The sequence below is a fragment of the Chelmon rostratus genome, chromosome 7, assembly GCF_017976325.1.
Source record: "Chelmon rostratus isolate fCheRos1 chromosome 7, fCheRos1.pri, whole genome shotgun sequence".
NCBI classification, from domain to species: domain Eukaryota; kingdom Metazoa; phylum Chordata; class Actinopteri; order Chaetodontiformes; family Chaetodontidae; genus Chelmon; species Chelmon rostratus.
Genome location: NC_055664.1, coordinates 7,126,622 through 7,151,778, shown reverse-complemented (window position 1 = coordinate 7,151,778; position 25,157 = coordinate 7,126,622). Strand labels below are relative to the sequence as shown.

The window sequence follows — 25,157 nt, the reverse complement described above, 5'->3', positions numbered from 1 at the left end:
AATGCATCGTCTCCATGATAATGGGATATTTTTCCACGCAACGCTTCATCTCTTCTTAGTGAGAAAATCAATATGCTCACAATAATGTCAGTTCCAAAATCACTAGGTTGAGCTCATTGTGCACTGCATGTGGTTTGTTCCAGAGGTAGACTTCGCCATCTTCAAAGGCTGTAGTTTCAGTCTGAGCGGGGATTGCAGCAGACAAAATCAAGACAACTGCACCTCACCCTTTTTAGCCTGTGTTTGTTTACATTTTGGCTAATTGGCGCCATGAAAAGTATGCAGAATGAGCTATTAGCAGTTCCTGTTTGCAATGCACCCACATAAATACATATTATACATATCATACATAGACACATACTCTGATACTGAGGAAAACTTCAAAAGATTCTTCAAGTCCTGGAGGAGCATCTTTCTTTCTTTCTTCTCTGATTTTGAAGTGGACTCAGGAACGAATCAGGAACAACCTCATAACTGATGAATCATCAAAACGTACTTCCTGAATAATCAATGATGATGTGCAACACAAAACTAGCAATGACTCATTAATTATTAATTACTTAAACACAAGTTACTATTTTTTGTGCACAGACAAGCAGTGATACATCATACTGAGTAGTTACTAAGTAATCCCTCATTACTTCACGAATATCTTACCATTAATGACCACTTTTATTTCCCAACAGCATGGCCATGTGACCATGTTGTAACTGCCCTGTGACCGTATATGCAGCTGAAAAATTAAAAGCAGTGATATTTCTGTCTGTTATGGATCTTAAGCTAGCTTCTCTTCAAGCTGATCATCACAGTGTATTAAATTGAATGGAATCAAGGGAATGTGGGAAATCAATAAAAAGCCTAATGGAACATTGAGAATGACAGCAATGTAACATAATGTGCTGTGTGTGTGATATGGTTTGCTCCTACAAAGGCAAGCTGTGTCTTTCTTTACACAGACAGCACAAACCACGTCCCATTTAATCACACCTATAGGTGTAGGTTAGACCACGACTCCGAGAGTTTTAGAAGTGCAACTGCCTCAAGGTCAATGCGATGGCCCCTGTTTATAGAGAGGACTTCCTGTTCGTTTCCACCATATACTTTTTTTCAGTCAGTCTTAAAACTGTGATCTCGCAATCAAAGCGTGCTTCTGTAGCAAAGAGGCAAGCCTGAAAGAAGCCCACTCTGAGCCGTAGCTGTGTTAACATTAAGGTCAGATAGAAATTGAATGAATAATGCATTTTTATGAGACAAGTCAGGTGCACTGAAGAATTGAGAGGGGGGAAAAAATGTGATTTTAGTTTGCTGTCCGGGCTCTGTTTGGCATCCATCCCTGCGAGGCGTAATTTAAAGGCAGCCAAAAGTGAGAGCAAGCAAAAGATCAATTGCGGCTGTTATGGCGGTGTGGTGTGAGATACATATGTAGCAGCAGCAGGGGCGTGAGCATTTCGACTAGCCGGTCTACTGGTGATGGCGAAACTCAGCTGATGTGTCATTTAATTTTAAACTAACCACTTCGTTTCATCTGAAGTATTGAGAGTTTTTGCAGAGAAACCAAATACCGTCTTTTTTTTTTGGTGGAAAGGCTGTTTTATTATTGCTCCCTGCGAGGCATATGTCAAAGAAAGCCACATGCAAGAGCGGAGGATGAAACCACATCAACAGCAGAGTCAGACGCCAACTACAGACGCAGCACTCGCCGTATGACCCGGCTGCTGCCCGATACTGTCAGTCACTCAGTCGTCTGTGTGTTTTATGTCAAAGCACACAGTCGCTTGATGGTTTTAGATGATGTGTTTTTGTGAATGGCCAGGTAACAAACAGCATGTGATTATCCCTGACATCATTTTCCAGTGTTGGTGAAAATTGGCTTTCTCCGGCGATGTTTCCATGCTATTATCACACCATTTACAACAATGACGCCGACGTCTTCTGCTTTTAAAGTGCAATCAGCTGTAATTACGATAGTGTCACGAAAACAGCTTGGTTAGGTTCGCGACAATCAATTTTCCCACATCCTGAGACAGAATTTACTCTTTATGACGCAAACCCCCATCGTATTGAATTATCACCGTTTATTATGTGATGATGAACTACCGCACAGAACGTACCAGCAAGTAGGTCTTGATGAAGTTGAGTGTGGATAATGGTGGCAGTGGAAGAGAAGGTTCTTGAGCTATTTTTGCAAATGTATTAATTGATTAGAGGCAAATAGAATGTGCTTCAGGTGATGTATATGTACCTGAGGAAAGATTTACAGTAATTAAACAAATAAAATGATGACATAATTATTATGACTAGAGCGTATGTAAAGACTCTTGTACAGAAAACTACTAAAGCAGATACTGATCTACCTTCTTTTGGAGTTGTGAAATCTTTAGTATTTACTGTGGATGTAATTTTCTGTATATTAACACATTATTATATATTTAGTTTTATAGTCTACATTCAGCTCTATACTTGAGTGGCATATGCTGGGCTGTACGTACTTATATAGTAAATGTTCTGTACGTTTGCGTAATGCTCAACATCCGCACTAAGTTATATGAACTAACTGTGGCTTTCTCCTCTGAAGGCCGCATGTGTTTCTCTAACTCTGGAGAGCAACGGAGGCCAACTGTAAATCTCTTTCAAGTGTCGAGGTGCTTCATGTACTGTAGGACTGAAAAAAAATACATGTGCTGGGAGGAAAAAAAGCACGCCTGGCTTCGAGTATTCTCTTTGCTGTGGACAGAGAAGGAAGGAAGGTCAACAGCCATAGGCGATTCCAGATGTGCCTGATGCTTTGCTGACTTAGTCATTTATGTGCTCGCTCTTACTATAGCTTCACTGCCGTGTGTGTTCAGCCCAGATTACTGTGAAAAAGAAAGGGATTTTAAAAGATATTAGCAATAAAGCTCTGCTCCGTAATTGTAGCAGATGCTTCACATTATTTATACGCTTTTTTGCGTTGTAGTTTTTTTTGTCTGCCAGACCAGTTCAGAGAATGTGCCCTCTCTGCTGGCCTTGATGGCCGCTCTTGTTCCGTAGCTGCCTTGTGTTTGAGCAACAAAATGCTGTAACAAGGCCGAAGCAACGCTGTGCCAGCCAGTGTCGAAACCCTTGGAACTTCTAATGACCTCTTAGTAAACACCAGCCAGTGAGTCTTCATGTCCGCCAGCTTATTTTTTATGTTGTGTCTGTCCATGGTTGGTTCCTCAGTGTTGAATGGATGTGAAGTAACATCTCTGAACCGACGTGCAGAAAAAAACACATTCATCAGGAGCTGAGGGTGTGGGATGTCATCAGTGGCTTTTAGTTGATGATCGGTGGAAGTGGAGGCCCTTTTCACAAAATACTTTTAGACACGTCACAGTGGGGAAGAGGTGTAAATCATGAAGTTAATGATGAATGAATTCCACTTAGCTGCTGCAGTTTCAGGGTTAAGGTATTCCACACGCTGGCTCACTGTCACACTGTCACGGCTTCCTGGGATACTTGAATAGAACCGAGCCATTGTTAACGTCATTAGTAACACCTGTTCTTTTCCTAATATGACATGTCAAAATGTCACGCTGTGAAAAGAGCCGATTGCAGGGTGTAAGTGTAGCAACGGGCCAAAAAACAGTCAACCGAATCCAGGATCTTTACAGCAGACACACAGACAGTGGCAAGATATCTCCCACTCCTTTCTGCATATTAATAAATATATTGGAGTATATCAACCAGATTATACAGATAAACAAAATATGTGCACACTTTAGAAAAATGATGTCCTAATACTGGTTCAGCCATATACAGAATTATAAGATACATTACAAACAAAACTGAAACAAATCATCAGGTGACTTTAATGTGATGATAATCATCATCATCATCATCATCACTGAATGTAAATATCCTAAATTTCACCAGAAATGCAATATATCAATTTAAAATCAAATTTAAGTAAAGATGCTCTCGGATACACAAGATAAACGTACATCTAAAGCCCTTGAGCTCTATAGCATTACATGTCCATGAATAAATAACTTCTAAAGAAAACAACCCAACAAACTGCCATCAGCTTGTCAAATGTTGCTGAGTTCTGATTGGTGCACAGATATTTGTTGCATCACCTTTTTCAACGTTCCCATGCTCTTGCTTAAAATCAGTAAGAAGAGCACCTTATCGATATATAGACTTTATAATGCACCTATTGCATGCCTGGGGCTCCATCCCAGTCCACAACAGCAGTTCAGAGCATATGCTAGCATGGCAACAGCTCTATTAAATTACATATGAATTCCTCAACCAAAACCTTAACAGAAGCGTAGACTTTTAAACAATGCAGCATAATCCTAAACCAGCACGAGTGCTGCACATCTCTGCAGTCTGCACCCACTGGGGGCTTTAACATGTGCCCGCCTACAACAGATTAACAGGAAATATGGGAAAAAAGAGAGGCGTATTTACCCGAGAGTAAAATTGTCCATAACCAACACCAGTATTCCCAAATGTATATTAAAGAATCTTACACAGTCATTTGGGAAATCTCGCCAAAATAAAGCAGCACATCACACTGAGCAAGCTAAATAGAGTTTATGGTCCCAAAAAGTCTTGATCCGACCTTGAAGCCTGGTTTGAACTGTGCTGCTTCTACAAAAATATCAGCAAACCGGCTTGAGGAAAAGCCTCATAAATCAAAAGTATTTCATGGAGTGAGGTTCTATTCACCTCTCCGACACAGCTACTTCATCACAGGAGAGTTTTTCTTTGAAACAATACGCCTCAAAAAAAAGTTGATTGTGTTTAGCCAGCTCCGCTCCCACTCCTCTCCGGTTCCCTCCGAACACCTGCATGCAAATCTATAAATTGACAGCTCCTGGTGTTCGCTGTAAAGAAGAACTGCACGTTTCTCTGCTGTGAAGTCCTCGCTCCTCTCTGACGCTGCTCGGACTGAAGTTGAAGCGGAGCGCTGTCCAAGTGATTAACGACTGCCGTGCGCACTCACACACTGCGACGCGCAGTCTGGCTGTGATAGAGAAAGAGCTTCACCTTCGATCAGATACATCGCGCACATTTCAAGCTACGTGAAGTTCACCTTAAATTGCTCCGTCCCTCACTTCGGCGCCGATTAGCATCCCACGCTGCAAGGTTATCACAGTTTGCACACATAAACACATACATAAGTGCCACTGAAGCATTTGCAAGCCACCTTTTACATGCAAATATACTGAATAAACACTTATCATTTCCCGCTGTTACACCGCCTCTGCAATCCGTCTTCCTCCCCTGAACCATTTTTCTCCCGGTCTCTGTCTCTCTGCTTCACGCACACACACATTTCTGTCACTGGCTGATGCGCAACAAGATAAACCTGACACAGTCGTTTAAGAAACACATCAAAATACCCACAAGCCCATTAACAGCTTACACACCAAAGTTGACTTTTCAGACTCCTTCAGCAGCTGAAAAGTCAGCTCTTTCATAGTAGCTATATATCACATACATTGACTACTTTTATCACTATTAATGTAAAAACAGCATGCTGCTGCAGTCATTAATAGTATCTAGATTTAGCTGATGGTACAAAACTGTGGCTAGATAAATGTCAATAAATAAATAATAAGTCTTTTTATTTTTTTTTTTTCTTTTGTATGACTTTGTAGTCATAGCAACTGAGGACAACAGAAAATAAGTATGCAATAAATGGTTTGAAGTGATTTTTAAAGGTGCCACTGTCAGTAGCAAAATAATTGTGCTTATGCAAATACCTCTCACGGGTCACAGTTTGGTTTCCCACCGCTCTGCAGTCGCATTGCGGGTTTCATTTGCTGTCAAATGTACTATGACAAGCTAAGAATCCAAGAAATCACCTCTCCAGTGTTTGGTCACGCAGGAATGTGGCAAGACAGCAGACACACGAGGCTGGAAAGACTTCCTCCGTTTTATTTGTCTCTTTTCTCATGATTAAATTCAATCATCTTTCACTGGTTGCGCAGGAATAGAAACTTTCCTAAACTTCATCTCCGGTTGTCTGGTAGATGAGAAAACAAGTAATCTCAGTTTCAAACTCCTCAGTGTGTGTGTGTGCTCCTCTGTGCAGGTAGTTAATTCGCGTGTGCAGACTTCAGGGTGGCCGTGCAGCTGCTGCAGTCAGTAGTGCGTGTATACATGGGTGTGCTGCACTGTGAGTGTAAATTTTTGATGTGACATTTTTTCTGCATTTGAAGCTGCAGCCACACATTTGGATTAATGCGTGTGCGAATGGGTGTGCGTGTGCACATGTCGGCTCATGTCCTGAGTGCGCTCATCAATTTTAAGGATGCAATTCTGAGACCCAGTTGCTTCTTGCAGTGTCCTGAGGCAGGACGGAGGCAGGACTTGGCACCGATTCGCTATCTTTTTCCCCCCAAACCGTTTAGCTTTAAGGACTTTTCCCTCTGACTGAACAAAGTTCTTATGGAAGGCGACAAGAGCATGTGGCTGGCACAAAGTGATTTCCCGTTTTACTGTCACTTTGAAGTGATATGCTACATGTCGCACAGTCAATTCCCCGCTACCTGTGACAGATAGAAATTGGCCGGGCTGAAGCCCCGCAAAATGGGTTTTCCAGTTGATGTGAGCGAGAGCACCAAAGCAAGTTACTTGGAGGCGAATCAGAATCAGTCGGAGTTCAGATTGCTTGAAACAGTAATGGTGGTTCGGTGGCTTGTCGGTACATACTGTTGGAGTGTGGCAGTGCTGTCGGCAGGGGCAGGCGATGCTGCAGACCAGGGAAGATAAGTTCAATATCTCCTCGCTGTCCGTGATAACCTCTTACATCCTCCAGGCTGACAGACCGTGCATCCAGTATTTTTACTCCTCATGAATGTAGTGCGATCATCAGATATTCATGCAGTTTTTGAGTAGGAACTGTTCAGAAAAGGGGGCCGTGAAAAAATCCTGAACAGATGTTCCAGCATCCCAGACTTGACAGATGGGAGCAGAAAATCATCACATTCATATACTGTACTGCCAGTTTTTTGAAGCTCAAACACAAAAATGAGTAAATATTAGTTCCCTGAAGAGGAAACTTTGAATCTTCTCATTTCTTGCATTCAAACCTGCGTGAACAATATATGTTTTTTTTTTTTTTTTTGCCTTGTGCAGTGGAAACAAGTTGAGAACACACACCGACGTATATTACCTTTCAAGTTGATAAATTTGAACATCCAGCAGATATGCAGCCACATTAGCATTCATTTGGTGTTGTGTTGCTGGTGTTTCTTTCTGTTTTGGGTCTCTACCAACTTTTGTGGGAAACATCGATCTATCTATGTTCTAGTGGTCCACATGAAGAACACACACACACACACACACACACACACCATACAAATATAACAAAAAAGCCTCCATACTTTAACCTTCCCCTAAAATTAGGCCAGATACAAAAGAAAACAGTGCACATTAAAAAATACTTGTCACACAGTTTGAACTACGGGCAGATCGCCAGTCATCCTTTGGGATCATGGGGTTAGCACTTGGGATGGCCCATCAGATTTTAGGGGTGGCCACCCCAGGCCACATCCTGGGCACGCCCCTGCTATGTTCACCAGCTAGCTGCTAACTGTGTCTGCTGCTCGGTACTGAGCATCAAAAACATTTCACCAATAAAATGTTTGAAGTAGTGCGCGAAAATACATTGAGCCCAATGACTGCTTTATAAATAAGAAATTCATCTTCGCAAAAGGGTCGGCAGTAATGTGATTGTCAGTAACTAAGACATATGATGCAATTGGTGATTCTTTTTAAGACCCTGTTCAACCTTGTTTACAGGTTTGGTAAACCATGCCCTTGGCAGTAACTGCGGATCAGCAGCAACTATTCATTTTGTTTATTGGTGATTTCTAGACGCAGCGCTGTTGCATTAAGTAGTACTGTGTGAAAAGACAAACATTGTGTGGCATTTTGTTTTAATGTTCTGAAACCCCTCCTAATCCTTGTTTGTGCCAGAGGCTAATTTCCTCCCGCACAGAGTCAGAGTTTTACAACAATGGCCTCGTTTCTTTTGTTATTAAACCACCACTGTGATGAAATTACTGCGGTGGTTTCTTCTGCTTGTTTATTTTCTAGTGTCAGTCGAGTGTTTTAACATGATTATTAGCTCCGAGCTTTCCCTCTCTATCTCTTTCCTAGATATGGGCAGAAGAAGGCAAAATTATCTCAAGTCCAGAAAAACACATTCTTCTGCCTCCTGTTTCCTCCTGCACCCTCTCATCCCTTTTCCCTGACAGGGTTGCTTGGTATTATCTGCTGGAACAGTTGCTCTGAGGAACAAGACAAACTCTCCCCCTCCCTCTTCGCCTCCTGCCTTTCCATCCCTGCCGCTTCCCCCGTTTCTCATTGCCCTGCACAGAAGAGGAAGCAATTAAAAGGGAATCTGCCAGATAGTCTCTGTTTATACCATCTTTGAGAAGGTTCCCGGGCTGGTATGATAATAACGTGTTGCTCAATCATTACCCAGAATCTTAGTTTTACTCATGCCTGTCCTGAGGTGTGCAGATGAGGCCCACGTGGTGAGTGGTGGCACATGTGCTGGTACACATGACAGGGCTCGGGCGCATGAGGCCTTTTCTTCTTGACCACAGCTATTGTGCAAGCTGTAAAACCTTGCTGTCTTTTCTTTTGTTTTTTTTTTCTATTCTCTTTTTCCCTTCATCCCAAAGGCACAATTTTATTTTTTAGGTCAGTTTTAATCATTAATCGGCCAGTATCAAGAGGCTGTACAATTTGTACAGCAAATGTCTGTCCTTAGACCTTCCAACACACACTGTCACGTCACATGCTTTTGAACAAATGCTAATAATTAAATACAAATCATGCAGTGACTTAAGCACTCCCCTGCCGGTGCTGCATAAAATCGCACAGCAAGTATGACCATTAGGTTAATATATGCACGTCAGAGCACTGGTATATATAATATATATTCAATATTACATGTAATTTCAGTTATTACAGAATTTTCCAGCGCATGAGTGAATTGTTTGTTTCAAAATGGCTCATTTGTTGAGCTCTCTGTCTGTGATCTAAGGTCTGTTGGCGTTATTGTGTTTACAGTAAGTGACAAGGTGGTAAAAAGACAAGCTTCTTGTGTTTGTGTGTCTCCTTGGCCTCTGTTATACAATTAAACAGTCAGTTAGGTCAAAGATATGATAATGATTTATTAGCATTTATTTATAGGTCTGCTACTGTGTCTTAATTATGATCTTGAAATATCATTATTTTGCAGGAATGAGTTGAACAACAGAACCTAATAGCACTCCTGGGTCTGTGCCTTGCCGCATGAATAGCTTAATAAAAGAATCAATGAATCAATAGATTTACATTTCATTATCATCATCAGGCATTGTGATCTGGATGAGATCGCAGCCTAAAAGCCTGAACTATGCCGTAACAGCCTCCCTGTTGGATATCCTGTGGATACTGAGATCAACATCTACGCGCCAAAGTCCATTAGGCTCATGGGCTCCTTGTTCTTTGATCAGTAGACAGATGCCAACTCAGCATAAAGTGAGTAATTGACTATCATTTTAAGAAAATTGCTTGGAACTGACAGAGTCAGAACCTTTCACACTTACCGTAAGCTTTATGCTGCATGCAGTGGTTGTTAACATTGGTCGGCCTTGTACAGGCTCAGGGGACTACATGAAGCCTTGAGTTATCCTTGGTGCTAAAGTGCTATGAAAGACCTTTCTAACAGAGCTGGGATGCATGCTGAGTTCATGTACCACAACCTGAAATGGCATTTATAGGGACTAATTATGATTACACCACCCATGGAAGGGGAAAAAATAGTAAGTATAAGCGTTATATTATCATCGGGATTGTGGGCCATTATATTGTTGCCATGGCTACACCATCAATTGATTTTGTAGTGGAACAACAGGAGGTTGGTCCTCTCCTCTTCCGCACAGCCAATTTTGTGTGAAGGATGGAACCAAATAACCAAAGCGGATAGGTGGCTGTGCTTCATATGCATGTGGATACTGGAGTCATTAGAGCTTCTGTTTACCAACACATCTCTTTTCAGGATGCAGGGCAAAGATTGCATCAGCAGCTCCTCAGTTGCTCCCTGCAGCTCAGAGAGTGTGTGACCATGAACGCATTTAAATCCAGACTTTCTTCCAGCCGGCAACACATTCACATGTTCAGGATATATTCAAGTATTTATACCATGCTCTGAGTCAATACTCGATTATGACTGGCTCCATTAATTCATGATAATTGATACCTACCAAGTAGTTCAAGTGAACCTGTTTATTCGCCGTTCTAAATTAATGTTCTAGCTACACTGCATCAGCCTGTAAATAACATGAATAACCATAGAAACAAGGACGCAGTCAAAGCCTTCATTTAAAACATGTCAATAAGACTTTGACATTCTAAATAAATGAAATGAAAAAGATGTTAATGTCTTATTTACAACACCACAGGATGTTGGCTGTTACACACAGGCTGCAAGAAGTACGCAGCCCTCTGAACTTACTGTGCAGTGTCACTGACGCTGAGTCTTGCTGGCATAACGTTAGCTTTCTGGCCAAAGGATTCAATGCCCTGAGTGGACTGGAAATATCTCCCTTTGCCAAGTCGTATCTAAGGTTCATCCTATTTACTGGAGTAGTGAACAACGTTTCCATTGCATGGGAACTTTATGGGATAGTAATGATTGTTCCAGGTATTAATAAAGCCCTCAGGTGTTAACCAAAACTGAACTATGTCTTGTGAAAAACTGCAGATTTTGATAGAAAAATGCATGATAATAGAAATGAATTGTGTTATTTTTATTTCTTTAGCAAATGACAATGGTGGGGTACTGCACTTTGAGGTGTCCATAATATTTTCTGCCAAGGATACAGTGGTTTTCTTTATTTGCTATTACAGATCTTCATATTTCTTTTTTTTTCTTAGTGCTCATCTCACTGGTATGAAGTGGGCGGGTTCATTTGGGACAAAGTGATGACACATACATAATAATAGCACAATCAGAATCTAATGATAATTGATGGGTTGTTAGGTCACCATCAATCAAAGGTGATCCATCCAGACCTTCAGAGTACCGTCAAAGCAGATTATGAGAGTTTTTGAGTGTGAATCACCTAGGAAATAATATCTTAAGATTTTTTTATTACTTTTATATTACCTTATGGAGCTTTAAAGTCAAATAAATCAGCAATAAGCAGTTTGAAAGGCAATTTTGTGTGAAAATAATCAATAGTCTCATTGTTAATGTTAATCTCTGGCATATGTGATACAAGCCGAGGAAAGTCCACTCTATGCATTTGTCATGAATGAAGTGCAAAACGGCTCAATATGTATGAATTTAAATGATGTGGGCAGCTTCTCCAATTGCCTGTACGATTTCACACTGACGGAAGAATAGCTTTCAACCTTTCAGCTTCTCCCGCTGCATCGGCATGTGCATTAGCTATTCCACCCCTGACAACAAATCACAGAAGAACTTTTTGACCTTCTCATCGTACATGACACCTGTCAGCTACGTGTTTGATACGCTGACTCCCGTACCACTGCTGGCTAACCTTTAAAGTCCACCCACAAGACTAAATACTGTACGTGGGTGCATCATCAAATGGCATTCCTCGCAACCCGCTTAATGAGGTTGTGCTTTTGGAAATCAGCCCACAAGGGAGAAATGCTGATTAGTGTGGCAAGAGGGTATAAAAGCAAGATCTCACATAGGAAATGATGATGAAATGACCTGCGCCCTCGGCTCCGATTCCCGCCATAATTATTTAAGAGGCATCTTCAGTTCAAAGTGCTACCTTTGAGATGAAAAAGGCTGTGAGTCAGAAAAGGTAGCAAAACTCTTGGCTTATATTTGTTTGCTTCTCTGGGCTTTGCTAAAGCTCTGCAAGATGCAAGTGGAATCTGTGTTGTTGAGATGTAGCGCGGGACTCGGTACTTCTACTTTGTGCATTATCAGAAGCTTTCCCAAGAAACATAAATAGTGTGCTGGGCCAACAAATTCAAATAAGCCTATTTCATTTCAGACGGAATTTATGATGCTGCATTTCATTTCACAGCCTAAAGAGAGGCAGCCAGGTCTGGAGTATTTTAGCACTTATAAGAGTAGCTTTTTTTTTTTTCCCTACTTGCCTCTGCTCTCCTTCAGTGGCACCGCATCATCAACTGATTCACCTCTTTATGCCTGTAATGCACCAAAGCAGAGCACAGGGTTGGATCGCATAAGAGGTAAATGTGGCGAGTGGTGGAATTAGCTGGTAGCTCCATGGTGTCACACTTGGAGAGGCCTTCTGTCACTTCCCATAATAACAAGAGCAGGCTGTGTGTTGAGAAGGGAATGCAGCATAAAGACAGCGATGGCTGAGAAAGGCTGACACTTTGCAGCCAGTAATTGTGGTATAATGAATATAATTTTCACAAGTAAGAGGCATGTGGCTTGCATTAGCAATGATATCTCTCTTAGCCACACTTTCACACTTTCGTCAATACAAGTCAGCAAGTTGATGGAATAGCTCTTCCCAGGTGCACAGAATGTGCATGTGTAATATTATAAACTTAATGAAGGCACAGCGGGATTTAGTTTTGGTGTTGTTGTTACTTTATCCATCCTCTGTATGCACTGACTGACAATTCTGCTGCACTGCTAGACCACAGCTGTGTGGGGGTGTGAGGAGAGGCAGATAAAAAGGAGACTGAGCAAAGGGGGGGAAGGCGAGAGGCAATGAATAAGAAGATGGAGAGAGAGGAGTGACGGGGCAAGAATGACTGAGGAAGGGCAAAGGAGAAAACAGCAGAAAGAGAGGGGAGGAGAAAGAGAGTGGCTAAAAGGGACGATATGACAGAGGGAGGAAGCACAGTACATCTCCTGAGATTTAATAGCAGCATCCTGCCCCTGCCATAGATCCTCCTGCCTACGTCTCAATGAGGCACCATCTGTCATGGGCTCGTTACATCCAAGCTCTCTCACACTCCAACCCTGCTTAAAAAACACAACACAGAGGACGGGAAGGAGGAAACCGCGGAGGAGCTGTCACATTGACTTTAAAATGAGGATGAATGGGTCAAAGCGAAGCGAGACTGACAAGAGAGGTGTCAGGGTTCCTGTTCTGCTGGCGTGTACAGTACGAACTCTGATCAGCAGTTAGATGCTGGTTTCCACTGGTGCATGCTCTGCGTTTTGCCCCTTTCCGCCCGCCAGCCCCAAATCATGCACTTCGCAGCGGACCCGAGCACAACATCTAATTGGAAGGACTTTAGAAACTTTTAAAAAGATGCGACGCACAGGGAAATTTACCCGTTCTGGCCGCTGAAAAGCCTCAGAGGTGAAATCACACCTGTGCCAGGCAAATTCGAATCAAGCAGACCTGCAAATTCCTGAGCTGTTTGTAGCCATTTTTGATTAATAATTCCACCCCGCTGGCTCTGCTGGCCAAGTCTCAAAACAATCATTCCTGCCCTGATTAATGGCTTGCTCTAAGCACTGATGCATGCCAACCAAGATGGAGGGGCTCCATGATGGGAGAATTATATGAGGATTTGTGGCTGTCTGGGCGCTTTGATGCAGAGAGGATAAATCAACTGAGCAACAAAGGTTAATTCGATTGCGATGCTTTTGCGTCACGAGGGATTTCCCGCAAGGGATTGGCTCCAGGGTTTGGCTTAGCCGAAGTCATTGTAGTGACTGATGACGGGTCTTGAAAAAGTTAAATGGTTAAAACAGCTCAGGCGTTGTCTATGTTCTGTTTCAAGCCGGGCCCTCTCTGTGGTGTCATCGGGACCCACAGGATGGGGCTCCTCCCGTTGATAGCATAGCTTTGTATAAAATCGCTATTAATGAGAGGAGACAGTTTATCACCCTCGACATATCGCCCTCATCGGGCCTGCCTTTACACGCTTCATTAAACCCCCAAAGGAAATTTCACAAACAAGCTTCGACCACTTTAGCGCCTGGCTTTCGAAAGCACAATAATTAATGGGACCTGTTTGCCCTCGATGTCGACGACGAAGATTTTACCTGCTGATTGTCAATTAGCACGACACGCACGGTGGTTTACACGCATTCACAGGTACAAGACATTCACCTCAAAAGTTTTCTGTGTTCACGTTTCTGTGATTGCACATAACGGAGCTCAAGCCTTACTCCCTTACTTAATTCACGCTAAAGTGTGAATTGTGCTCATCAATGGGGGGGGGTGGGGGGTGTTAGCTTCAGCTTCCTTATTTGTCAAACATGTAATAAGGTGAATTTATAGCGAGACAGCACAGCACTGGGTATTTAAATAAATGCTTTGTTCCACTAAACCCAGTCCTAGGGGATACACTTAGACCTTACCGGAAATACATTTAACCTGCTACGTAGAGAATATCTGGGGCAAGAAACTGCTTTGAGGGCTATAAAGGAATGACCTGGCTGTGATTTGGTATGCAGCCTTAGCTTTGCTTCTATCCCTTATCTTATGTTTCCTCCCTCTCCTTTCTTGGTGTTGCTTTCTTCTCTGTTGCATCTTTTCTTTATCCCTCTGTCTGTCTGTTGTGCCCCCTGCCACATGTATATAGACAGCAAAGACACAGGACTGACGCGCCCACCAGGCTGGAATGAAGCAGGTTTCGATCAAAAAGCCGGTGCGCCAGCCTCACCTTTAATCTTTATCGATTGCTGAAACAAGTTGTTTGACTCTTTCGGAGAAAAGATTTCAGATTCCCTCTGTATGGTGAGGCGGATATTCGCTGCAACGCACGCAGACATCTGCCCTAACACATGCATGCACACACAGGCACCTTAGTGACACGGGCTGCACGGTCAATATGATGATAAAAGGCAGGAAAGGGTAGAGGAGGGGAATGAGATGGAGGAAGAGGGCTGAAGAGGGTGGAGGGCAGAACAAGACAGGCGCACTACAAAGCAAAAATGGAGGAAAAAAAGTGTTTTGTTAAGGGGTGAGAGGTGTCAGAGTGGCAAAGAAAGGAGAGAAAAGACGAGGTGAGACGAGGAGAACAGGGTATTGATGGGGATAGCGGGTGGTGGAGCTGTTCTGTCAGTCTTGGCACATCGTTCCTCTCATTACGGTTTCACTTCCTGGCTTCAGCCTGCTCTTTGGTCCTCCCCCACGGCTAGCCCTGGAGCAGGGATCCATCCAGCCCAGCCCTCCTGTCAACGCAAGCCCAGCTCAGCAGCTCTGGCCCAGGCATCTGTCAGCCCACACAGTCCCCTGTCAGCCCTAGCCTATTGGCCAGTCCATATTGGCACAGCACAGCAGGGCACAAAAAGAGTATAATATAGCACAGCAAAGCATCCATCAACAAAGCTTGGGGTAAAACGGCGCAGGACAGCAACGTAGGCATCCATCACAAGCAGACCCCGCGTAAACCCAGCCCTGGTCTCTGAAGGGACTGATAAACAACAACGCCACTTTGTAAAAATCCACTAAAAAAAGGTTGCATTTAACAAGACTTTTTGTTTACAAGCATCAGTGAATGTTTGCTAGCATTTCCAAGCTTTTTTTAAGTTAGCAGAGACGATGTATTCTGCAGAGGATTATGGGCTTGGAGAGGATTCTGCAGAGGATTGCAAACATGGAGATGCTGTTGTGATAAAAAAAGGCCTGATTTTTTTCTTTTTCTTTTTTTGGGAGGCCAAATATTCAAATAACTAAAGTCACGCCTGCTAAATAACACAGCTGAGATGCTGCATCATTGTGAGGGCTGCAGCCAGTTAATGGGATGGATTTTCATTACAAATCGTTGAACCGTGGCTCACTATTCCAATCAAATCGAGTTCCCTGCTAGCGACTTGTTGAATGTGTCTCAGATGAGGCCAGCCGTAGACAGCCGTGCTCTTATTTCTCATTCTGGTCCAGCAGAGCCCCAGCGCAGCCCGAGAAACCCGGCCCTGCCTAGACACACCTTGACAGCTACTCTCCAAAAGGAAGCAAGAGCTACAGGCGGACAAGTGCTCTGACAAGTGATAGGAAGTTCTCTGTTTCTCGAGGAGTCATTCATTAATGAGAACAGGAAATAGCCACTACTGAGCATGCTCTACACTCCACACCAAAGGTTGTCAGGACCCTCTGGGGGCTCGAGCAGTTCAAGAGAAGACAGACAAAGCGGAGGGAAAGAGGTAGTAGAGAATCCCGATCTGTAGCGTAGATCAATGAACAGATCCTTTCATTTCTATTCCATGCCGTCCACCTCTGCTCCAGAGTGTCGATGGGGAGATGAGAAGGGAGAAGGAGCGTACAGCGAGGAGCGAGGATGACCAGGATGAGAGGCAGCCGGGGTGAGAAAACGAGGATAGCGAGAGGAAGGGAAGTGGAGGAGTGGCGAGGCAGAGGTGCGAAGAGATGAGAGGGAACGAGATAAGGTGACAGAAGGTGTGGAGCAGTGGAATATGGCTCTGATTGAGGTCTGAGTGCGGTGGCATGGACAGCGCCGTGTGCTGTGTGCGATTATTGAACTATTTCTCTGACCCATATGGAGCAGCATATGGCGACTGCTAACTGAAAGGAGGTAATACAATCAGGAACAGTTGGATGATTAATAGTCCCAGTCACCTGTATTTATCCAAGAGCTTACAAGAGGCTCTGGAGGAGCCGCATTCACAGCATGAATGCAATTCACAATTAAAACTGCTTGTGCCACTTCCACAGAGGGTATAATTGGGTGCATCATGCTACACTGCAAACGTTTCCTCTCTTCATGATCTGGAAATGGATGCTTGCCTGGAGTTCTTGACTACTGCCATAGAGCTGTTGGAAATAACAGCAAGCTGTTTGGATATTACCTCCAATGTGCCACAGTGTAAACTGTGGAAGCCTTTTTGGGATTTTATTTTTTGTTATTTTACCGGGAAGTTCTGACTGCATGTCAGAAGACTACAACTTCACACTGTAGTGATGGGCATCATGCTGCTGATGCTTATTTTATAGTTTTGAACACACTGAAATGCATCACTGGATGTCAACTGGTCTGTTGGTCATTTATTTGATGAACCAAAGAAAAGATATAACATTATTGATCCCATGCTGGGGAAATTATGTTGGTACAGACAGCAGTAATAGCAGGAGGATACGTACATAAATACAAAAATAACAGGAAATAAAGAAAAAAAAACAACTATATATGTATGTATATGTACATTATATACAAAAAGTGCTCTCCATCAGCAATTTAAAGAATTTATAAATAAAACAGCTGCGGACTGTGATGTGCTTAAAACTAAAAGCAGTTTCCTGTTGTCCAAAGACAAAAACATGAAATTTATATTTCAGTAGCACAGGGCAGTTAATTAAATTACACAATCTTTTAATTATCATTTTCATGTGTTTATGTTAATCTTCACAGCTGTTTCCATCAACTTTATTGCTGTCTCTTTAGAAAGTGTGCTTTATTTTCTGTTTGTCTTTGCTGAATTCTACAACGGCGCCTCCTTTCCCTTCCCCACTTTCCACACAAGTTACATCTCATCTCAAATCCACTTGAGGAGCTTAAAGCCTTTCACATTTACATATTAATTGCGTGATGAATGTCTGTTTACAATTGGCCGAGTAACCATTCGGCAATCTCTGAACTGTATATGTTTCTAACAATCACAAAGCATCAGTCAGGCTGCTTCAGAACTCGGAAAGATAACACTGACTCTGCGTTTGACTTTGACATAGCAGGAAGCAACAGCCTCTGTTCTCTGTTCTGTAAATAGGAATAAAAGTGTCAGTAAGTGGAGTTATCTATAATGCAGTCAGAATACTTGGTGTTGACCTTGAGAGGTATTTGTCTCTGAGATCAGTAGCCGTAGCAGACAGGGCAACTGGACTTGTTTTCTACAAGAAAATGACAAGGTTTATATGACAAATCTGTACATTATAGGCTGCATGCTTTGAACTATTACATTACGACACCAAGGATTTATTCTTTGTTAAAGCTGTGTGTTGCAAGTCTGCAGTTGTTTTTCTCGTAAACTCTCTGAAATGTCTGGACAGCAGACGGTTGTCTCACACACACCTTGGAAGCTCAGGATTCAGGTTCAGTAGCAACATGCTGTCTAATGTGTTAAGTTTTTGAAAGAGACGACTGAAGGAAATTTGTCTTGATTCTGTTCACATCTCCCATTTCTGTCTTCCACTTCACTTTTTTTTTTTTTTTCACCTTCTCCCATTTTCTTCGCGGTAGGAGCCGACTGGTAATAGCGGCTCAGAGAAAACATAACACATGCAGCCATTCAGTCAGCTGGGCAGTTTGTTGCTTCACTGCAAACACTTAGATGCTGTTCAACATGTCACTGCGTGCCTTTCATTAATACAGAGCATTATCACTTTAAAAACAGAGGAGCCGTTAGAACCTTTATACACACAGAAAACAGTTTCCTTTTTATCATGCATTCATAATCATGAAGAATATTAGTTTGCTCTTACAATAAACCACATTTGATCAAGTTTGAAGGGAATATCCTGCACGCACACAATATCAGCAGTTCTATACAGCACATTTACTGCCTGATAGATGAACAGGTGGTGAACAAAGACAGACGCATCACGTCTCAGTAGCTGATGTACTGCTGACCTCTTTTTCTCCCACACTGTGAAACAGTGTCGCTGACTGTTCTGCACATAGTATGTTCTGCATCTGCCTGTTTCAGCGCTGCACTGCAGCCACGGCACAGTGTGTGACAATTCTGCTCAGTGACAGATTCTGATGTTTTATGCACATTTGTACACATTTCCACTGAATTCTAAACGATGTTTTTCGTATCTTTGACTCAAGAAAAGTTCTGAGGGTTTGAACGTGTAACTTGCATGAATCAAGCACCTCGGGGGCCCATCATTCATTGATGATTTGCAGAGGTGAAAGCTCCAAACACGTGCTACATCTGAGCCATAAAACGATGTTTCCTCTGAATTCACAGAACTCATGCTTTTATAATTTGGAGGGGGAGAGTTGTTCGCATAGCTCCCCGTGATTATAGAAAAGTGTGTGTGAAACAAAACAGAATAAACAGCTTCGTGGAGAGGAAAGTAGAAGGTGGATGTCAAGCGAGTCAATAGCTGCTGCGACTTATCGCGGTTCCACACAAAGGGAAGCGACATCAACAGGGACTCAAGCTGCGAGTACAAGCCTTCAACAAATCTGACATCCAGCTCCCACTGGGTAACAGGCTGGGGTGACTGCACCACCACTTTTGTGCATCACCCGGGGTCACCTGCCAAAGACAGCCTCACTCCACTGCCTCGCTAATCTACTCTCTTGTAGCCCAGCACACTCCAAAGCAGTGCGCGCAGCCAAGGCTCGGGGAGTCATGGGAATTTGCATGTGAGGCGCATCCACTGTCGACTTGCATTACAGCTGATATCCATTCTCATTGATTCCAACGTCTTCTCACATTTACATTTATTCATTAGGCAGACGCTCGGCTCCCATCCCTCCCGTGCGAGATGTCTTAGCTCGAGCTTACTTGGCGTAATGTTCTGACAGCATGCAACAAGAAGTAAACAAGAGGATACCGGTGTCCTTTCTCATCCACCGGAATAGGCTCACTGTTAAAGGAGATGTATTTATCAGAGAGAGGGAGGGAGGCAGATTTAAAGAAGGAGACTGAGGGGGAGAGGGAGGGTAAAGAGAGACAATGAGCGAGCGAGAGAGTGTGCGAGGGATGAGTTGAGGATGGGAAAGAGAAAGACGTGCACCTGAACTTGGGCTGTTATTTCACACTGTCGGGATAAGTGCTGAGTTGTCTGATTATGCTAACTCACTTCGGAATATGCTTGCTGGTCAGCAGTATCAAGCACAGCACTGCTGAAATGTGTTGTGATATCACCCAGCTTTGCAAATTGTTTCAAGAAATGATTGTTCTTTTAAACATTTGCTTAAAACGCCTCAGAGTTTCATACAGCTCACCACCCCTGTGGGATTGCATAATTGCTGCCTTTGGTTTGTTTCCTATTCCATATCATGAAATGGAAGAAGTTATATTCCCTTTTTTTCACGCCGTCTCGCTCTGCATTCCCTAATGAGAAACCAAGCCATCTATTTCTATTTCCTCCTCCTCACCTTTCTCGCTCTTGTTGTGCCCACAGGTGTTATGTTGATGACAAAGTGTCCAAGGTGGCCTGGCTCAATCGATCCAACATCATCTTTGCCGGCCAGGACAAGTGGTCCCTGGACCCCAGAGTAGACCTGGTCACTAAAGGACAGCTGGAGTACAGCCTGCGCATACAAAAGGTAATACTGACCTAGAAACTGTACCACAATGCACATGTATTTGAATCATCGTGAGCTGGGTTTGGACGACAGTTGTAATTAGGGATGGGAGAGGATCCTATTCAGAAATCATGAAACATGACCTCAATAGACTGCACTGACTTCCCATGAACAGATGAGAAGATGGGATGAAAAGACGTGGGTGTTTTTACCTAAAATATATAGCTTGTTATTTTGGGGAATATGCTTGTGTACCTGCTAAATATGAAGCTTGAGTTGGGATGGTTCATTTAGTTTAGTAGATTAGAAAAGGGGGCAGATGCCCCAAGGGGAATGGTCTTCATTTAATGGACAGATATGATAGAGAACAATCTGAACTCACTGCAAGAAATCAAATATTCTCCCAAAAGGTCAAACTATTCCTTAAATTTGAGTCACAGCAAAAACACCTCATAATAAAACCTGGAGTGAATACCTGAACTAAATCAAGCATTGCAAAGAACATTTGCAAAAGGTTAAGCGACTAAAAAATAAACCAGGAGAGATAGATTACATGTGTTTATATGAAACCTTTTTATTACTGTAGGTGAGGAGGTGACACAAACAGAGCAAAACACAGAATTCTGAAGGTTTAATGCAATTGTAAGGGCCATGCAGAGGGCAGGACTGTGAGCCCAGAGACTGGGGTCCGTGCCCCGAGTCCCTCGTGTGATTTGGCTTCAGCAACAAAAGCCCTTTGGTTAAGTTAAGGGAGAGATCACAGTTTAGTTTAAACGCTAAACACGTGTATCGTGCAAGCGTGTCCTGTATCGCTCTTCAAGTCGCTTAACCAGGACGTCAGTCTTTCCCTCACCTTCACTGTTAATTGTGTCATTTTTTAACATTAGACATAAACCAGGCGGTTTTTACATTAAATTAGTTTATTTAGGTTTGTGTAGACAAATGTTACGAGAAAAACAGCCATATAGGTCGTCAATGCAGGCAGGTTATTACGACCCATATTTGTGTTTATATTTAGGATGCACAGCCTCTAGTGGCCGTGGTAATTATGATGGGAGTGCAGGAAGAAGTCAGGTGATGGAGTATGAAGATCACAGGACTTTTACCCAGGAGGCTGTTGATTGTGTCCCGTGTGGAACCCAAAGTAAATGTTGATATATTTCAATTTATGCAATGTTCTTATGTAACAGTAACATTTTTTAACCCAAACCGCAACCCTTCCTAAATCTAACCAAGTAGCTTTGGTGCCAAACCTAAGGAAGCAGCAACCGTTCCCAACGTGAGCCGCGTGACAAGGACAGTCCAGTTTGACCTACACATAAACAGCGACCGTTTCCAATTTTAACCACGTGTTGATGAAGATGTGGTACGCCTATCTTCCATGGTTCTCCATATTGACAAGCCCGGAGGCACGAGGTGTGAGGACTCAAAAATGCAGAACCACCAAATCACTCAGGATGATATAACAAAACAAGGGAAGATAATTAAAGTACAAACAAAAGCGCTAAGGATCAAAATGGAAAAATAGCAAACTAATTTGGCAATAGACTACGAGAAAAGTATCAAACAAAAGGCGCAAGGCAAAACTTAAACTCAGAAGAAAAGTAACAACAAAAGATACGACTCAATACTACTAACAAGACTTACTAGGTAATCAGGAGACAAGGATCAAGAAAGCTAGACAGCAAGGCAGTACAAGACATGGCACGAGACAATCTGGCACAGGACAAAGGGAGACGCGGACTATATATACACGAGGTAACAATGAACAGGTGGAGACAATTAGGGCGGGGTAGACAATCAGACAGGCGGGAAACACACCGGGAAGTCAAGGGCCTGAAACGAGAGGAGAGTTAGGTTTCACAATAAAACAGGAAGTGCAAGACAAGACATGACGCTCGTGAACAAAACACATTAACAGACTTGACGAGATATAACACATATCAGTTCACTATTATACATTAAGAACATAGAGCTGCATCTGTTAGTACAAAGGCAACATGCTGCTCCCACTGACCATGTTAAATTATAGGAATGTGGAGGTCGGGACTGAATTCAAGCGTTGTTTTTATTATAATGACAAGAAAAAACCTTATCTTATTGTAACATGTCTTGAAGAGTTTCAACTCTCAAACACTGCGTGCTGGGAGGTCTGCTAATATGCTGATCGGGTCTCTTTATAAACTTAATTAGATGAGTTTAGTGAAATCTCAGCAGTGCATTCATTCAGATCATCATTTCAGTTCAAAAGATAAATCAGAAAACCTCTTGCTTATAAAAACTAGAAGTTGACTGTAAGTCGAAATTGTTCAAATGTTTGCATTTTCGTTGATCAGTTGATCCCAAATCAAAAAATGATGAAGTGATCTCTAAAAAGATGCACGTACAGAGGACGCTGCAAGGCGTTTTCCTGCTCACAGTTAACTGCATCCATTCTCTGTCAGCGGAGTCTCTGTCGAGTTGCGAGGTGGCCTCATATTTCTGATGAATGGTGCACATGGCTGCGCTGCCAAATCGGTGGAGGCCTTGCATTTACTGAGGCTGAGCTGAAGGATGGAAAATGATTACATGATTGAGGGAGTCACATCTGATTTCAAACTCTTCAATTAAATCTGTCTTGTCCCTGTCAGCGTCAGCGTTAGACCAACACCACCAACAGGCGAAAAACTGACGGCAACCCCCAACCAACTCTGTCGTCCAGTTATCAATTCGCTCAGCATCCATTCAATTGGAAATAACAATATTCTATTTTATTGTGTGCAGGTGGATGTGTATGATGAGGGGTCGTACACCTGCTCCATACAGACCAAGCATCAGCCCAAGACCTCACAGGTCTACCTTATTGTACAAGGTAAGTGGCACCCCCACGAACACCAGCAGCAAAGGTAAACATATAACACAACAGCTCGGTAATGGGTAATATATATGCTAAACAGGAGACAGAAGCATGCTGCTGCTCATCAACCAGGAATTTCATTTATTACATGTTGACACATTTTAATGTCTCAAGAGTCAGAGACGTCATTGTCCAACAACACACAAGCAGCAGACACCAGTGTCACTATCACTCTATTATTAAACGCTGAAACGTGTCCCTCTAAGGGGACAAATATATGAATATGTATTGTCAGGGAAAAAAAAACGTTAGATGTCACAAACGCCTGCCTCCAGCAACAGAATTTCTTGTTCCAGTTCAAATGAATCTTAAGTGCACTTGAAAAGCCTTCAGCATTAGTTTTCCATTTCAAAGGGTAGGACGTTATTTCTCCTCAATGGAGACAGCAGGGAAGTTGAGAGCAAGAGATAATCATGAGGAGAGTGAGAGAGGGAAGGTGCTGCAGGATTTGATTCGAGGCCGGAAGGGTGGAAATTAACTTCTTCTTTTTTTCCCCTTTCTTTCTTTTTGCCAAAATGTCTTTGAAAGTTATCTTTTGGGTTTTAAGGTTGTAGCTCTCGAGATGAAAGAGAAAGCAACGCTAGAACACGACATTGTTGTACCTGAGAGGTCCGACAAAAAGGTGTATGCCCAGCCTCTGTTTTTTTTCTTCGTGACTGTGCACGTCGTTCCCTGCGAGGTGAAATCTGCTGACGGTCGTCCCAGACAACACGTTTCACAAAGTATCTTACCGCAGTTATGCAGATGACAAACACATTTACATAAAGGTATTGCCAAGCAGCTCCGGTGCGCTGAACAAATCAGTGATTGGATGTGCCAAAAGTCCCTCAAGTTGAACAAGAATAAACCAGAAATAATTGTTATTGGTATCAAAGTGCTTAGCTTGACTCTGTGATGCTAAATCTTGGTGCTATGATGGGTGTCGATGATATTGGACAACCACATTAAGACAATAATGACAAAAATTATAGTAATGATAAGACCAAGAAAGTGGATCATTACACTGGCCTCCTGTAACACTGATTTGGAAATGCTTTTATGTATGGTTCAGAGGCAGAATGCATTTCAGATCTGCTGCCAGGCTATGAATGATCCAGACCTCTCAGAGTCAGAGCAGAGAGCGGAGAGGCAGCCTTCAGGTTTTATGCACCGCATCAGGTCAAACTGACAAACGAGACAAAATATTAGTGTGCTCCAACTCTGAATTCTTAAATCAAGGCTTCAAACATTTATGCTGCTTTTTTTTAATAGGGCGCGTTTTTTTGTATTATTCGATTTATTTTGGATTATTCATTTCTGTTATTTTTGCTTCTGAATTCATCTTCATTTTTTATTTATGTTTTATTTTTATATTTCAATATTTCCTTGAAATCCTGTTTGTGTGTGTCTTTTCATGTTGCTTCCTCTTTTTTGCTTTGCCTTCGTGAGTTCTTGTCTGTCACTGTCTTGTTTTTAAAAGCTGTTATACACATTAATATCCCTTACCCTACTTGAGTGCCGCAATTCAATTATTCATTTCCTTGCAGAGGAGTTACATGAGAATATTGGCAGCAAGTTTATTCTTTTAACGTATATGTGTATGTGGAGCAAGCGGCCACTTGGCTTATTTTAGCGTAGCTTAGCACAACCAGAACTTTGTTTTTTGTACAGATTAAATAAACAAGCTATAGCATGTTAATTAATGAGCTGTAGAGGTGCTGATAGGTGGATTTTCTGACCTTCGGACTGAGCCATTATAGCTGTTTCCTCCTGTTTCTAGTCTTTGTGCTAAAATAGGCTAACCAGCTACTAGCTCCAGCAACAGTACGTAGTATTTATGAGCTGCTGTCACATTTCATTTCACTGTCCTTTCACTGTCAAATGAAGACAAAAATGATCCTGTCAAAAAGTCTTTTAGTCTTTTTAACCACTGAAACATTTCTGAATCGCTAGTAACCACTTGGGACCATGAAAGAAGAACAATAAAAACACTGAGTTGTGCATCAAGGCCAAAAAAAATAGGAAAAAAAGAAGATCCAAAATGCCACTGCCAAGTCTCTGTAGTCTTGTTTCCAAAACCACAGTTAGTTGACAGAAATTGCTCTTA

At 42.5% G+C, this 25,157-nt stretch overlaps 1 protein-coding gene across 1 annotated transcript in view; it reads left to right on the top strand.

Annotated features, from left to right (window-relative positions):
* The window catches only part of LOC121608976 (limbic system associated membrane protein), a 186,961-nt gene that overhangs the window by 104,060 nt on the left and 57,744 nt on the right, over positions 1-25,157 (top strand). Inside the window, exons 2-3 of the mRNA XM_041940442.1 lie at positions 20,052-20,196; positions 22,939-23,026. Coding sequence (XP_041796376.1) covers positions 20,052-20,196; positions 22,939-23,026 — 233 coding nt within the window. The remainder of the gene's footprint in view (positions 1-20,051; positions 20,197-22,938; positions 23,027-25,157) is intronic.